The sequence below is a fragment of the Rhinoderma darwinii genome, chromosome 2, assembly GCF_050947455.1.
Source record: "Rhinoderma darwinii isolate aRhiDar2 chromosome 2, aRhiDar2.hap1, whole genome shotgun sequence".
Classification (NCBI taxonomy): Eukaryota; Metazoa; Chordata; class Amphibia; order Anura; family Rhinodermatidae; genus Rhinoderma; species Rhinoderma darwinii.
The window spans coordinates 24974275-24992030 of NC_134688.1; the positions used below are offsets into that span (position 1 = coordinate 24974275).

The window sequence follows — 17756 nt, forward strand, 5'->3', positions numbered from 1 at the left end:
AATATGTCAATTTCACCTCTACTTTGCTCTAAATTCCCATGAAACACCTAAAGGGTTCATAAACTTTCTAAATGCTGTTGTGAATACTTTGAGGGGTCTAGTTTCTAAAATGGGGTGTTTGATAGGGGTTTCTAATATATGGGCCCCTCAAAGCAACTTCAGAACTGAACTGGAACCTAAAAAAATAAATGAGGCAATACTTCGCTTCTTATATTATACTGATAATGAGCCGTGCCCACCCCGAGATGACCCCAGTTTTGACCGTTTGTACAAACTGAGACCCCTATTAGACCATTTCAGTGCTCGGTTTGCCCAAGCATACACCCCCGAGAAGTGTATTTCTATTGATGAGTCCCTGGTACATTTTAAAGGGAGGCTTCAATTCCGCCAGTACCTGCCGGGTAAGAGGGCAAGGTATGGCGTGAAGATGTATAAGCTGTGCGAGAGTGCATCAGGGTATACCTACAAATTTAGGATGTATGAAGGGAAGGACAGCAGTATTCAGCCCCCAGAATTAATTTCCTTACTGGGAATTAATGCAAAAATTGTGTGGGATTTGGTGCACCCACTGCTGGACCAGGGTTACCACCTCTACCTGGATAATTTTTATACCAGCGTCCCACTCTTCAAGTGCCTCGCTTCCAGAAGACCTGCGGCATGCGGCACTGCTAGAAAAAATCTGAGAGGCCTCCCTAAGACTCTGCTTGGGCAAACACTCAGAAGGGGTGAGAGCAGGGCACAATCTAGCAGCAACATATTGTGTGTCAAGTACAAGGACAAGAGAGATGTCACACCAGTACCCATGTACCAGTACAGAGACCCCCAAACCAGACTGCATCCTGGACTACAATAGGTACATGGGAGGGGTGGACTTGTCAGATCAAGTCCTGAAGCCCTACAGCGCCATGCGGTGTGGTATAAGAAGCTGGCCGGGCACATCATACAGATGGCTTTGTACAATGCGTACGTGCTACGTCGATGTGCAGGCCAGACGGGAACTTTCCTGGAATTTCAAGAGGTGATTATCAAGAACTTAATCTTTAGGGACCAAGAAGGGGGGGCACCCAGTACTTCTGGAAGCGAGGCCACAGGCATCGTACCAGGGCAACACTTTCCAGGAGAAGTTCCCCAAACTGGCAAGAAGGGAAAAAGTCAAAAGAGGTGCAGAGTCTGCTATAAGAGGTGGATAAGGGATGACCCAATATATCAATGTGACACGTGTCCCGAATAACCAGAGCTCTGTATGAAAGATTGTTTTAAAATTTATCATACATTCCTTGGTTTATAATCTACCCCAGTTTTACTTACCCTGATGCACTCCACACAGCTTATCCCCCCTCGTCTTTCCCCTCTGAGCCCTGCTGTGTGCCCAGGCAGCTGATAACAGCCATATGTAGGGTATTGCCATACCCGGGAGAACCCACATTACAGTTTATGGGGTGTAGGTCTCCGGTCAAAATGCTCACTACACCTCTAGATGAATGTCTTAAGGGGTGTAGTTTTTAAAACGGGGTCACTTCTCGGGGGTTTCAACTGTTCTGGTACCTCAGGGGCTTCTGCACACATGACTTCGCACCAGAAAATCCCCAGTCGGCCAAATGGTGGTCCTTTCCTTCTGAGCCCTCCCATGGGCCCAAACGGCAGTTTATCACAACAAATGGGGTATTGCGGCCCTCAGAACAAATTGCGCAACAGAATGGGGTATTTTGTTTCTTGTGAAAATAAGAAATTTTGATCAAAAATGACATCTTATTGGAAAAAATGACTTTTTTTTTTCATTTCACAGCCCAATTCAAATACGTGCTGTGTAAAAACTCTGGAGTTAAAATGGTAACAACAACCATAAATGAATTCCTTGAGGGGTGTAGTTTCCAAAATGGGGTCACTATTTGGGGATTCCTACTGTTTTGGCACCTCAACACCTCTTCAAACCTGGCATGCTGCCTAAAATATATTCTAATAAAAAAGAGGCCTCAAAATGCACTAGATGCTTCTTTGCTTCTAGGGCTTGTGTTTTAGTCCACGAGCGCAGTAGGGCCACATGTGGGACATTTCTAAAAACTGCAGAATCTGGACAATACATATTTAGTAGTGTTTCTCTGGTAAAACCTTCTGTGTTACACAAAAAAAATTGAATGAAATTGAAATTCAGCAAGAAAAATGAAATTTGCAAATTTCACTTCCACTTTTTGCTTTAATTCCTGTGAAATGCCTAAAGGGTTAAAAAAAAACTTTCTAAATGCTGTTTTGAATACTTTGAGGGGTCTAGTTTTTAAAATGGGGTGTTTTATGGGGGTTTCTAATACATAGGCCCCTCAAAGCCACTTCAGAACTGAACAGGTACCTTTAAAAAAAGGCTTTTGAAATTTTCTTAAAAATATGAGAAATTGCTGTTTATGTTCTAAGCCTTGTAACGTCCAAGAAAAATAAAAGAATGTTCAAAAAATTATGTCAATCTAAAGTAGACATATGGGAAATGTGAACTAGTAACTATTTTGGGGGGTATAACCGTCTGTTTTACAAGCAGATGCATTTAAATTCAGAAAAATTATAATTTTTTTAAAATTTTCTCTACATTTTTCACAAACACTGAATATATCGACCAAATTTTACCACTAACATAAAGCCCAATGTGTCACGAGAAAACAATCTCCGAATCGCTTGGATAGTTTTAAAGAGGCTCTGTCACCAGAATAAAAATGCTCGATCTCCTACATCAGTTTATCGGCGCTGGAATGTAGTTACTAGCAATGTGTTTTTATTTTAAAAACAATGTTTTTTAACAGTTATGGCGTTTAGAACATTTATGCAAATGAGGTCCTTAATGCCCAACTGAGCGTTTTTTAATTTTCAACAAAGTGGGCGTATGACAAAGAGGTGTATGACGCTGGCCAATCCGCATCATACACCTCTCTGCCTTACACCCAAGCTAGATTCACTGAGCAGCGTGATCTCGCGAGACCGCGCTGTGACGTCACTTCCGCCAACAGGTCCTTCATCCCTGCGTGTGAAGACAACATCTTTCGTCTCCCTCCAGGCCGATGAGAAGTCCCAGTCGTCGGATCGGTAGTAGTAGCAGCAACAGCCTGGAGGGAGACGAAAGATGTTGTCTTCACACGCAGGGATGAAGGACCTGTGGGCGGAAGTGACGTCACAGCGCGGTCTCGCGAGATCACGCTGCTCAGTGAATCTAGCTTGGGTGTAAGGCAGAGAGGTGTATGATGCGGATTGGTCAGCGTCATACACCTCTTTGTCATACGCCCACTTGGTTGAAAATTAAAAAACACCCAGTTGGGCATTAAGGACCTCATTTGCATAAATGTTCTAAACGCCATAACTTTGTTAAACATCGTTTTTAAAATAAAAACACATTCCGACGTTATTACCACATAAAGTGAAATATGTCACATTTTAAAAATGGGCTCTGAGCGTTAAGGCCTAAACAAGGCTGTGTCCTAAAGGGGTTTTCTCACAAACACATGGGATACATGCGTGATCCCTGAAGGTCTGACCGCTGGGACCCCCAGCGTTGAGGAGAACGGGAGACAAAAACAGAGCCCTTTGCCCGCATACTCAGCCAGTTCTCCATTTATTTCTATGGAGCTGTCAGATAGCAGTCCCAAAAGTCCCATAGAAATGAATGGAGCACTGGCCGGGCATGCGCTTTATTCTCATGGAGCAGTTTGGCAGACTTTCGGTCCCCCTTTCTCCTCATCACTGGGGGTCCCAGCGGTCAGACCTGTATCCCCTATCCTGAGGATATGGAGGGGATACAAGTGTGATGTGGGAAACCCCTTTAAGCGCTAATAAGAACTGCCTACTATGTAGACATGTGGAGATGGATGAGCAGCTTCCATGTTAACGCTTTACTACATATTACGGAGAAGGCCGCAGCTGTCCACCTCTCTGCCGCCTCGTATTTATCATCATGTTTGTTACTTGTTCCATTCCAACTCCTCTGCTGGTGCCATCTGCTGTAGATCAGTCCAGTGCTCTCAATATTTAATTACCCCCCCCCTTGCTTTCTGATTTCAGGGACACCACGTTGGCAGACAAAGCTGGAAGCGGCACAGAATGTCCTGCTTTGCAAAGAAATATTCGCACAATTGTCTCGTGAAGCCGTTCAGATCAAATCCCAAATCCCTCACATTGTCGTCAAGAACCAAATAATCTCCCAGCCCTTTCCTGGTAAGAAATTCATGTTCTACAGATTCTTCTTTCTCCCCTTATATTTATATCGCAACCATTTTACCCTGGAGTAACCCCCTGAAGCATGGGGGGAATCCTAACCGCATGCAATGTCACCCTTATAACACTGACCACATACTCCTTACATCACATAGGAGCTAGTTCACCGCACTGCATTGCAGTTGTCAGCAGACTCGTAATCTCCGCTGCCGAAGACTTTTGCAGTATATTTTCTATGCCGTACCAAGCACCTTTGAATAGGCAGACGATCCGTCCACTGTGCCGCCACCTCTAGCAATGCTTTCTGGGAAACACTGATGCGTGCAAATGCATTTGTTCCATCCTGTATTTTAGTGCAATGCTACAGTCAGGATTTTGCTAGATGTTACTGGAAACAGTCAGCAGGTATGTTTGTACAGTTTAGCTGAGCTGCTTTAGGCCCTGTTCACACTGAGTTTTTTTGCAGGCAGAAAATTCTGCCTCAAAATTCCGTTTGTAATTTTGATCTGCCTGCACACCGCTTACCGTGTTTTTCGCTCGCACTCATTGAGCGCCACGGGCAAAAACTCCACGAAATACGCTTTCTCTGCCTCCCATTGATGTCATTGGGAGGTCAGAGGCGTAAACGCCCGAAGATATGGCATGAGGCTTCTTTTTCCCGCTCGCGGGAAAAAAAAACGCCTCCACCTCCCATTGAAAACAATGGGAGGCATTTTCGGACATCTTTTGGCGCATTTTCCGAAGCGGTTTCCGCGTCAAAAAACGTGTGAAAAAAAAAAACTGTGAACAAGGCCCTAAAGTGAAACTAAACGTTCAACAAACTTCTGACATGTCATAGTGATATGTCAGAAGCTTTGATTGGTGGGGGTCCGAGAAGCTAAGCGGCTAAGGCGAACAGAAACTATGCGGCTCACATGAGCACTTTTGCCGCTTAGTTTTAGCGATTGGTGAGGGTCTCAGTGCTCGGACCCCCAACAATCAAAACTTCTGACCTGTCACTATGGCATGTCAGAAGTTTGTTCAATGTTTAGTTACCCTTTAATGCAGTGTCCACATTCGATTACTGTACAGTTTCCAGGCCACACTTCTCAGAAGCAAGCTATGTGTAGACATTGAGCCAGCAGGGAATGTATGGAGAGTTCAGCTCTGAAGCCTAAAGATTTGTATATGCAAATCCAGTGATGAACCAAGGTGAACATAAATGAAAGAATACCTGTCGGCTCTCCTGACTTGACTGTAAATGGTTGTTTCCCATACAAGAACAATTCTGGAGACTGTTTTCTTAGACTTTTATGTTGTGCGGTTCCTCTGTTATTCCTCCTGGAAATGTATGAATAAATTGACAACTGGGTGTTACCATTCCTCTTGTTAAAGATGCAAGTACCTACACAGTTTAAGGGCTTATTCACACCACTGTAATATACGTCCGTGTGACGGCCGTTAAAACGACAGCCGGTACACGGACGCATGATTCAATGTTTTAACCGTGTAAAGGGTCTGTGAAAAAATAGGACGTGTCTTATATTCTTCCATTTTCACGGATGACTCCGATTTGAAACGGGTCTCACACAATTGCAACTCTTATGTGAAAAACGTCAGTTTTTCGCATCCGAGTTTGCAGTTGATTTGTGAATCTAGCCTAATGCTGTCCAATCGGTACTCCGTCTCAGACTGTGCAGGGACCCGCCCCTTTGACGAGGGGAATGGTAACTCCCAGTTGTCTACTTATTCACACATTTCTAGGAAGAATAACAGAGGAACGGTACAACGTAAAATTCTAAGAAAATATGCTCTAGAATTATTCTTTAACGGGGAATAAAAGGATTTACTATAATAGACGTGTCGGGGGAGGTGGCAGGTCCTCTTTAGAGCCAGGCTTTGTTTTTAATTGCGGTTCATGGCAGACATGTCCATTCTTTTAAAGGGGTTTTCCAGGACTAGAAAAACATGGCTGCTTTCTTCCAAATACAGCGCCACACTTGTTCACATGTGTGTGGTATTGCAGTTCAGCTACATTCACTTCAATGGAGCGGAGCTACAATACCAGACACAACCTGTGTGCATGTGTGGTGCTGTTTTGGCCATGTTTGCTAATTCTGAACAACCGGTTTAAAATCTGTTAAAATTTAGTCCCGGAGAAACTACATTTGAATTCATACGTTTTTTTTGTTCTTTTTGTTGCTTTCATTGACTTCAGTGGCGTGCCCGGAGGAGCAGGGGCTCTATAGCTAAAGTCAAAAAGTAACCCCTGCTCCACGTGCTGGTTCACTTCACATCCTCCATCCTTGGATAGTCAGGTCTTGTTCGCCTGACCATCATCTCTTTATGCTCACTTTTTTGCTAATATTGTGGCGCCTGTGAAAAAATTGTCCCACCTGGACTCGCTACAATCAAGAATTAGGGGAAAGTGGTCATCTAAGGCCCCGTACACACGGACGTAATTTTGATCCGTAACTACGGACCGTAATTGTGGATGAAAGTTCGGACCCATTCATTTCTATTTCCAACGCACACCTTACCGTGTATATTTATGGGAAGGCGTCCGGGCCGTAGAAATGACCCGCAAAAATTAGGACATTGTCCTTTTTTTTTTTTTTTTTTTTACGCAAAATCATGCAAATGCGGGTGACTGTCCGCGGCTGACCGCAGCCGTAATCCCATACTGGCCTCAGATTTATGGCAATGACTGGATCTGTGCTCTTTAAAGGCTATCTACACCTCTTGCAATATATTTTTTTTTTTTATATTTTTTTTTTAATAAATAAAAACGTGTTATTGGTGCAACTTTCTAAATACTTTTTATTAAAAATTAGTTGTACTTTTAGAGATACAGCTGCTTTGTGTTCTGTATACAGAGCAGCTGAGACCTGTATCCGTCAGTCCCGTGGACCTGACGGGTTCAGTGTCAGCGGATCCACCTGTAATATATCACATCTAAGTCAGAAAAATTGAGCTGCCACTTTTATAAATATCTATTAAGAGAATAATCGGCACATAATGTTGGACCAAAAGACAACAATTGGGATAATGATCGTTCAGGCTTCAAAATGTTTTTCGCTCATTATTAGGAAGTGCGACAATCATTGGATTTTGAATGCCGTCGTATCACGGCCAATTATTTACGTCTATGGCCAGCTTTACTCAGTTCTTCAGCTCAAGTCAGAATATATATTATGGCGCGTTCACACAGTCAGGATTTGCACTAATCCGTAGCAAAGATCTTCCGCTGATACTCTGATTTCCGCCACGCATTGTCATGTGGATCCTGAAGCGGATTGGCTACATTGAAGCGCAAGAAAGCTAATCCAGGGCTTTTCAGTACGGAGTCCGCGTCCATAATGAGCATGCTGCGGATTATAAAATCTGTGGCGCGGTTATTCCATGTGGATTTTATCTGGAGCATGTGAATAAGGTATAAAATGCCCCATTCTCATTTTTGCAAATTCGGTCTGGATTTAGGCACGGAATTTGTGCCTAAATCCTGACCAAATCCACATTGTACTGACATGGCCTTAAAGGGGTTGTCCAGTCATAATAAATTGATGGCCTCTCCTCAGGATAGGCCATCAACATCTGATCGGTGGGGGTCTAAATCTCTGCACCCCTGCCAGTTAGCTGTTTTGGAAGGGCCACGGCGCTCGTACGAGTGCTGCTCGCCCTTCATTCATGTGACTGCTCCGTACTGCGAATCACCAGCACACTTATGAATGGGAGAAGGCTGTAATACCGTGAACCGCCACTACAAGTATGTCCACGATTCACAGGAATGAGGGGATGCAGCGATCGTACGAGCGCAGCGGCCCCTCTAAACAGCTGATTGGCGGGGGTGCCGGGAGACAGACCCCCAATGATCAGATATTGATGGCCTATCCTGAGGATAGGCCGTGAACTTCTTATGACTGGACAATCTCTTGAAAGGAACACTCCAGGAAAAATATATACCGTTATGCCTACTGCAGGGCATGAGGGGGCAGTGCATGACTTTAAATATTCCAAAAACACCAAAAATAAGTCCTGTTTCGCCCTATCAATAAGTCTTAAGGGGTTTTACGTTGTTTCCTGGAGTGTTTTTTTTTTTCTTTTACGTGGATACAGCCCCTGCCCCACCTCCCATGCATCAATGGTTGCATTCATTCTGACATTGATTTTCAGTGGTCCGGCAGTGCCGGGGTTAAATGTGTAGTCTACATTGTATTTCGTATTTCTGAGCTCTGTGTTCACAAGCGATAAATCCATCCTATAAAAGTAAAAATGCAGAACAAATAACCGAGAACGCAATGGCGGCGGCTCTGAAATGCAGCGTGTTGGTGCGGAGTTAGTTATTAAATCCTTTTTTTTTTTTTCCATGTTAAATACGCCATTCTTTTGTGCTCTTGTGGATGTAAATGCTGCGTCCCCCGGTGGGCTGCTCTTTGTGCACCGGTTAAGCCTCCATATTTTCTGGAGTTGGAACATTTCAGGTTCCTCGGCATAAAGAAAGGCACAGCCAGAGAGCTGACACGTTGTGCCGTTTCCTTGGTATCCTTTGTACTAGACCAACATCCATCTTTCGCTGTGCACAGGCTGTTCTCTGGCGCTCCACACTTCCCACATTATGTATGGGGCTGGCTTTGTATGTTTGGTTATAGGCTGATGTGCGCGCTACGCTCTTGTATCTACGCCAGATGTGCAGCATTTGCTCAGAATGTGTGTGTGCGTCTTTAAAGATCCCCTGACGTGGTTCAATGACATCTGTGCGGTCCATGAGCTGAGGAAAGCCTCGTGCAATCGCTAGAACAAAAGGGAGTGCAGCGTTGGTGTTTTTTTTTTTTTTTTTTTTTTTTTTAGTTATTTAACCATTTCAGGACCAGACTAATTTTCGTTTTTACGCTTTTGTTTTTCCCTCAAAGGTCATAACTTTTTTTATTTTTTCGTTGACAGTCCTATCAGGGCTTAAATTTTACTGGACAAGTTGTACTTTCTGATGGTACTATTTAATATTATGTGCGATTCCTAGGAAGCTGGAAGCAAATCTGAATGGGGTGGAATTGGAAAAAAACAGCAGTTCCGCCATTTTCTTATGGGTTTCGTTTTTACAGTGTTCACTATAATGTGAAAATAACAAATTACCTTTATTCTGCGGGTCAGTGCGATCACGAGGATACCAAACTTATATGGTTTTTGTTATGTTTAGTACCATTAAAAAAAAATGTAAACGTTTGAAAGCAACAAAAAATAGTTGGCATCGCCATATTGTGAGCCCCGTAACGTTTATATATTTCTGTGTACATTGCTGTGTAAGGAGTCTTTTTGTCCGAGGAAAGATGTAGTTTTTATTAACACTATTTTGGGGAATGTCTGGAATTTCGATCACTTTTTATTCCCTTTTTTTTGTGGGAGTTGAAGTGGCAAAAAACTGTGATTCGACCATTTTGACCTTCCCTTTTTTTTTTTTTTTTTTTTAATAGTCTTGGGCATTTTCGGACGTGGGGAAACCTAATGTGTTTTATGTTTATTTTTGTTTATTTCTATGTGTGATCTAGGGAAAGGGGGGTGATTTTGAATTTATATAAAATATTTTTTTTTTATTTAGCCCCGGTAGGGGGCTTGAACCTGCGATCATTAGATCGCTTATGCCGTAGACTGTAATATCACAATATTGCAGTCTATGGGGAAAATTAGTGCATTACTATTGAGACCTGCCACAGTCTGATCTGAATAGCCATCTTCCTATAGCGGGGCTGTGAGCGTTTACATGGCTCCCAGCTGCTAGAGGAATACACCGGCTCCCGCGATCTTGCCGCGTGGGAGCTGGTGACCGGCCCCCGAAGTGAAAGGGGCCGTAAAAACCCCCTCAGATGCCGGTGGTCACATCTCACACTCGCAACTGAGGGGTCAAATTCTTGCGATCAGAAATTTTTATGATTGCAAGCATTGCCGCTGGGTCCCTGCTGTACAACCGGCTATGCCGCCCGCTCTGCTTGTGCGCTTGTGCCATATTTAAAGTTTTATGTAATATTTTTTATCGGTCCAAAGTTATTTGATTCCATAATGTAGCTATATAGGGATCTGAACTATGCCTCCAAATTCTCTAATTTCCATCACAAAGCCATAGGGTTATTTGACCAAATTCTTCCTGCCACCACTAGGGGGAGCTCACTGAAAATGAATTTACTATGGAGTCCGATTCTGTATAAATCTGTTTTAAAAGGGCTCCCCCTAGTGGTGGCTGCAGTCATCCAGAATTTGATCTTGTGAATTGAAGCAGGGATTGCTACGACTACTGAAGGAGCAGTTGGTAAAACTCCTCCTGTGACTGCCTGCTTAGGAAGGGGGTGGAGGGTGGCCCTGCTGTGACTAGTGGGACACACAAGTTTTACTACTGAAGGTTAGTAGGGTAGTGTTACTACTGTAACTACTGAGGGCAGCTCTATTCTGACTACTGAGAGAGTAAAATGCCAAGTGACGTAAAAATAATTCAGGTTTACACGTCCCCGGTTGCAGCGCGCGCTTGCACGTGTTACTTCCTGTCATCTGCCCCCTCTTCTGCTGTCAACACATGACCTTAGGGGTAGACCACACAGGGTTAGTTTGTAATCTGTAACCATTGAGACACACAGGTCTGCATAGGAGCTGTGGACACAAAACGGTAGGAGATTTTTAATCCAAACTATATCCAACGGTGCTTGGTTTTTATTTTCGATCCATTGGATCACTAATGCATCTAACTTTATTACCAACTTATATCTGCTATTGCGATTACACTGATGTCATGGGCACCCAAAGGTTGAAGACTATAATGTTTGGGTGTGTTTCGTGTCTCCTACTTCACAGGCCTTCAGCTGTCTATATCATTTTGTCACTCCACAAATGACAAGAAGTCCCAGAAGTCCTCTTCTGATAAGATGAGACCAGAAGACCATCTATATGTTCTGGAGCACAACTTGCACCAGCTCATCCGAGAGGTGAGAGATGGGGGAGAGTTTTGGATGGCTCCGTAACTAACGATTGACAGGGCTGACTACTTAAGACCAGATACTGTTCATTTGTATCTTCTCAGTTCCACAAGCAGACGTTAAGTAACATCGTCATGCCGCATCCAGCCAGCGCTCCGTTCGGTCACAAGAGGATGCGTCTTGCTGGTCCTCAGGCGTTTGATAAGAATGATATTATTGCCATGCAGCAGAGTGAAGGCCTCCTGGAAAAAATCATCAAACAGGCCAAGCACATATTCCTCAGAAGCAGGTGAGTGGCCACGTGGATCGCATTAGGCGCCATTCACATCTCCGGTTTCTTCTGCCTGGGCTGTGACTGTCTCCTAACCGTGGCGTCCGTCACCCGTTGACTTATAATGGGGTTTGGTTCAGGATTTCTTTATTTTTGACAGCAAGAATAGCACTGCATACTTGTCTGTTTTAGTACATTTTGCATCTTTTCTCAGAACTGCGTTGTGATTTTTCTCTATTACTCCTCCTTGACAACTGGGTGTTACCATTCCCCTCATCAATAGGTTGTGTCCCTACACGGTCTGACACTACAATCAGTGCTGGCAGCGTCAAACACTGTAGGTACACGAACCGTTGACAAGGGGAATGCTAACAGCCAGTTGTCAACTTATTCATACATTTCCAGGAGGAATAACAGAGGAACAGCACAGCGTTCTATGACTACGGCTAACATTTCTGAGCTGAGGTAATGCACATTTAAAACGTTTTTTGAAAATATATTTTCTTTTTTGTGTGTTTTATACAATAGGACGGCCCGCACTATAGACTGCCTGGCCAGCAGAATTGAAGACCCTCAAATCCAAGCCCATTGGTCGAGTATCAATGATGTCTATGAGTCCAGTGTAAAGGTCTTAATAACATCCCAAGGTTACGAACAGATCTGCAAGTGAGTGGTTTTATTTCCTTGCAAATGTGAGCCTACCCATCCATCATCTACACCGAAACTACAACTCCCAGCATGCCCAGGCACCCACAGGCTTTCATGGCATTCTGGGACTTTCAGTTTTGCAACCGATAGACTGGTTGAACTTAATGGACCTGTGACTTTTTTTTTCCATTTATGTAACTAGTTGGGACCACTGGCCTACACACAGGCAATTATTTCATATTGCAAAAGAATGCAGTCTGTTAAATGGGGACTCCATTTCCTAGGACCCTTACCATTGTCCTAAGCAAAGTACTGCACAGGTCAGAAATTCCCAAAATGTGTCAAATCTATCAAAGTGCCACCATAAACGATGACTACATGGTAATGCCACATACATTATAACCGGCACAGGGTTCTGTAGCTTGTGTATCCCGTTACTACGTCTCATGAATTTTTTTTTAAGAATAGATTTTGGTTAGAATTGTATATATTCGCCATGTAATTGTGTAGTTGGCCACGCTCACATTTAATTATCAGCCCAGTTTAATTTCCATTTGGTTTATTTTTTGGGTGATTTTTTTTTTTTTCTTCCTCCAGATCAATTCAGTTACAGCTGAACATTGGGGTTGATCAGATAAGAGTTGTCCACAGAGATGGGAGAGTGATCACCCTGTCCCATCAGGAACAAGAGCTGCAAGACTTCCTCCTGTCACAGGTGATCTTCATATATCCATATTGGTGTGTGTGTAGATAGATAGATATACAGACACCTCTATTCTTACCAATGTTATATCAACCGCTTGGTGCCACGTTCCGTAAATCTACGGCGCTGGGAGCTTGTACTTGGCACCCAGTGTCATACGTTTGCGGCACAGTGGTCGGAGGGGTACAGCGGTTTTGCCTGCTAGTTCACCGGGGAGGTGGAGGTGCTATTGTGATGAGAGTAAACCCCTGTGATGCTGTGATCAATGCCAATTGCAGCATCATAAATGAGGGGAGGTAGGTCTCTAACAGCGGCTTGTGCATTTAACATGCACAGGCTAGTAATGCTCCTGAATACATAATAAAAAAAATACAATTGTAAAGTCCCCTTGTTGCACATAATAAAGTTTAATAAAATCCTAAATCTAAAAATATATATATATATCCGTTTTATTAAAAGAAACAAAACGTATTCTGTACTTCCTGTTTGGAATACTATGGGAGAAAAAAATTACAAACGAAACCTATGGCGGAACAGAATGTTTTGCTTATTCCGCTTAATTATTATTTTTTTAATATAAAGTACACCCTAAATGTTATGTAAAATGAAACCAAAATAAATATACACCCGAAACGCATAAAAACAAAACCTCGCAGAGCAACGTTCGCAAAAGAATAAAAAATGTTGACTCTCTGGGTGCAGCGAGGCAAAAATGGAATCTACTGCGTCCTCCAGGCCAACATGAGCGACATCCTTAAGAGGTTAAAGAATTTTGAAAAATAGACGTTTTTAGAAGCAATGGTTTATAATGGCAGTCCACATTTCAACACCATTTGGTATTTTAATTGGTACCAAATATCTGTGCTGATTTCTTAATATTCACAGTGGTCTGTTTTGTTTTGTTTTTTCATTCATGTGTGTGTGTGTATACACACACACACACACACACACACACACACACACACACACACACACACACACACACACACACAATGAACATTATGCGAAGTGAATGAACAGAAGAGAAATCAACTCAATATTTGGTGTGACCACCCTTTCTCTTCAAAACCGCATCAATTCTTTTTGGTACGCTTGCACAAAGTCATGGATTTTGTAGGATTATATTCCGGTCGATGACTAACCAATTACAACAAACAGGTGCTAATCATCATTTTCATATGTAGGTTGAAACACCTTCATTAACTGTAACAGAAACCGCTGTGTAGGAGGCTTAAAACTGGGTTAGGAACAGCCAAGCTCTGCTACAAAGGTGGGGTTGTGGAAGATCGTTTTGTGTCACAGGTCCACCATGGTAGTTATGCTGCATCAGCAAGGACTCTCCCAGGCAAAGATTTCAAAGCATGCTGGGGTTTCAAGATGTGCTGTTCATGTTCTTTTGAAGAAGCGCAAAGAAAAGGGCAACGTTGAGGACCGTAGACGCAGTGGTCGGCCAAGGAAACTTAGTGCAGCAGATTAGACACCTCATTCTTACTTCCCTTTGAAATTTGAAGTTGTCCAACAGTGCCATGAGCTCAGAACAGGCAGATGACACCAGTGGGACCCAGGTACAGCCATCTACTGTTCTGTGAAGTCTGGCCAAAAGTGGTCTTGATGGAAGAATAACAGCCAAAAAGCCATACCTGCGATGTGGAAACCAAGCCAAGCGACTCAACTATGCACGAAAATATGGCAGCAGGTGCTCCGGACTGATGAGTCAAAATGTGAAATATTTGGCTGTAACAGAAGGAAGTTTGTTTGCCGAAGGGCAGGAGTGGCACAATAATTTGTCTGCAGGCAGCAGTGAAGCATGGTGGAGGCTCCTTGCAAGTTTGTGGCTGCATTTCAGCAAATGGAGTTGGGGATTTGGTCAGGATTAATGGTGTCCTCAATGCTGAGAAATACAGCCAGATGCTTATCCATTATGAAATCTCATCAGGGAGGCATCTGATTGGTTCCAAATATATTTTGCAGCTAGACAACAACCCCAAACATACAGCTAATGTCAGTAAGAAATATCTTCAGTGTAAACCAGAACAAGGAGCCCTGGAAGTGATATGTCCCCCACAGAGCCCTGATCTCAAAATCATCGAGTCTGTCTGGGGTTACATGAAGAAAGAAGGATTTGAGGAAGTGACATCCACAGAAGATTTGTGCTTCATTATCCAAGATGCTTGGAAGAACCTCCCTGCCGAGTTCATTTAAAAACTGTGTGCAAGTGTACCTAGAAGCATCAATGCTATTTTGAAGGCAAAGGGTGGTCACACCAAATATTGATTTGATTTAGATTTATCTTATGTTCATTCACTTTGCATTTAGTTAATTGATTAAAAAAAACTATTTTTGAAAGCATTCTTCTTAGGGCTTATTTAGACGAACGTGTAATACGTCCGTGCAACGCGCGTGATTTTCACGCGCCTCGCACAGACCTATGTTAGTCAATGGGGCCGTTCAGACAGTCCGTGATTTTCACGCAGCGTATGTCCGCTGCGTGATACGCACGACATGTCCTATATTTGAAGTCAATGGGTGCGTGAAAATCACGCGCAGCACACGGAAGCACTTCCGTGTGACGCGCGTGAGTCACGCAACAGCTGTCAAAACTATGATTGAAAATGGAAAAGCACCACGTGCTTTTCTGTTTACAAACATAGTGTCATAATCATGGCGGCTGCGCGAAAATCACGCAGCCACGCATCATATGGTGATGACACACGGAGCTCTTAAGTGCCTGTTGCGCGCGCAAATTGCACACGCTTGTGTAAATCCGGCCTTACTCTGCAGAATTTTTCCACAGTTGCATAAAACTTTTGCTACCACTAGAAGGAGTTTGCTGCATACTGAAAATATTTTAATGCTTCTTATCCAGTATTTATTAAGAGCTGAACATGTACTTATTCACCATTGCCTCCTGTGTCTTCTCAGATGTCTCAGCACCAGATCCTTGCTGTTCAGCAGTTGGCCAAAGTGATGGGTTGGCACGTCCTTAGCTTTAGCAACCATGTAGGTCTGGGCCCAGTAGAGAGCATTGGCAATGCATCATCGATAACTGTAGCATCTCCAAATGGGGATTATTCTGTTTCAGGTATGTGACTGTACAGTTGAGTAGCTTTGTAAATATATAACATTACTTCTATTTTACTGATCCTGAGTTATACCCTGTATTATACTCCAGAGCTGCATTCATAATTCTGCAAGTTGTTATTGGAGAAGTGCACAAGGCTGTTGACAGACACGCCCCTAACAGCTTAGCTGATCTTCTATAATGCAGGAGGGACAGTGGCATAAAGACTACACTCACCAAAGCAAGATCTGTACAGCCATTGGTTGAGCAAGGAATGCTGGGAGATTTCAGCTCTGAAAGCTGTAGAATTGTGAAGGCAGCTTTGGCAGACAACTATATTGTGCTTACCGTCGAGGGAACAAAGAATTGGGCATGTTACCAGCTGACATTGGTGGACCATCAGGCTTCCACCATACATATTAGATTGTCGGCAGATCCTCTCCCTTTTGGAGAAATCTCTTGAGAAATTTCTAATGTGTATGGTCGGCTTATGATAGCCAAACATTATATTATCTATATTATATAACCAAATTGTTTTCCCAGGGGTCTCCACCAATTTTGATCCGGCCCCGACGACCAACAATCTTTGCCTAAGGAACTATAGAAAATGAATAGAAGATCTGCTCAGAGGATTTTCTGGGCTATCTGTCTAACTCATGTAGCTATTGAGCAGGCTGTCGAGCAGGCTGTCGCGCCTGGCTGCGCAGCTGGCACACGTAGTTGTCACAGGGTTCTGCACTAGCTGCTGATCAGCATGTACAGTGAAATACTGATCATCTGGCATCCAACAGGCCACAAAATGTAATAATCCAGCTCTTGTTCCAGCACAAAACTGCAATATAACGTTGCGTTTTAGCAAAACCCGAAGACCTTACACGGAAACTTGCTTTTCTGAGATTTTATTTTCACTTAGTTGGAACGTGTGATAATCTGCCATCTTTCAGATCCCAATGATTTCGAATTAACGGAATTTCACTGTATTCTGGAATTGCCCAGCGTTACCATTTGTTCATTGTGCTTCTGACAATGCATTTTCTGTACATATTCCTAACAGTGCGCAACGGACCTGAGAGCGGCAGCAAAGTCATGGTACAGTTCCCCCGATGTCAGAGTAAAGAGGTCCCCAAGAGCGACATGCTGCAGGACAACAAGTGGAATTACCTGCGAGGACCTTTCAAGGAAGTTCAGTGGAATAAAATGGAGGGGCGTAATTTTGTATATAAGATGGAATTATTAATGGCGGCACTGACTCCTTGCTAGAACCTCGGCCGTATTCCGAGTATTCACAGGACACAGCCTGTTATTTCATTTAAATAAAATATTTTTTTTTCTAGATTTGTTTCATTCTATATTTACAGGAATGGTCTGCTGGCTCGGATATTACCATTGTCTACACGAGTATATCCATGACCCTAGTGTGCGTGTTGTAAGCGAAGTAACCTTAAAATGAATCTCCACCTTTTTTATCATCACGTCGTTTTAGGTCCAAATTTCCGTGCCTATTGAATTTTTTTTTTTTTTTAAAGTGGTCGGATGTCTGTTTTTATGATAAAAAGCTCCAACACAGACATGGTGAAAGGGGATGTGGATGTCGGAGAAGAGGGCTCTCCCCTCTAAACCAGGACTAAGGGCCGGTGGACTCGAGCCATCTATTCATCTGAATGGCTGCCGTGTAATACCACATTTTCCTTACCGGAAGACAAGGCAAAATCAACGGTTTTCCATGGTTGCCGGACCAATCAGCTGATTGCCGCTGCGCCTGCTACTATACTATTCTAACTGACTGCAACCACCACTCGTGGGAGCCCAAGAGCTTACAGCATATATAGAACTCCGTAATAACGCTGTATACAGTAAACTCCCCCTAGTGGTGGCTGCAGGCTGCCAGAATGGCATCTTTGATCTCTAGATCTGTGCAGGTAATTTGGTACTAATAATGGGGGTATCTGG

At 43.3% G+C, this 17756-nt stretch overlaps 1 protein-coding gene across 2 annotated transcripts in view; it reads left to right on the forward strand.

The window, feature by feature from the left end:
* MED17 (mediator complex subunit 17) overlaps positions 1-17139 on the forward strand; it is a 30972-nt gene extending 13833 nt beyond the window's left edge. The window contains exons 6-12 of one of the 2 annotated variants that reach the window (XM_075851478.1): positions 4036-4188; positions 11002-11132; positions 11228-11412; positions 11923-12060; positions 12640-12757; positions 15668-15827; positions 16861-17139. In XM_075851478.1, coding sequence (XP_075707593.1) covers positions 4036-4188; positions 11002-11132; positions 11228-11412; positions 11923-12060; positions 12640-12757; positions 15668-15827; positions 16861-17066 — 1091 coding nt within the window. In that variant the 3' untranslated portion in view covers positions 17067-17139. The remainder of the gene's footprint in view (positions 1-4035; positions 4189-11001; positions 11133-11227; positions 11413-11922; positions 12061-12639; positions 12758-15667; positions 15828-16860) is intronic. The other variant, XM_075851479.1, reaches the window with a different exon arrangement.
* Positions 17140-17756: the final 617 nt, after the last annotated feature.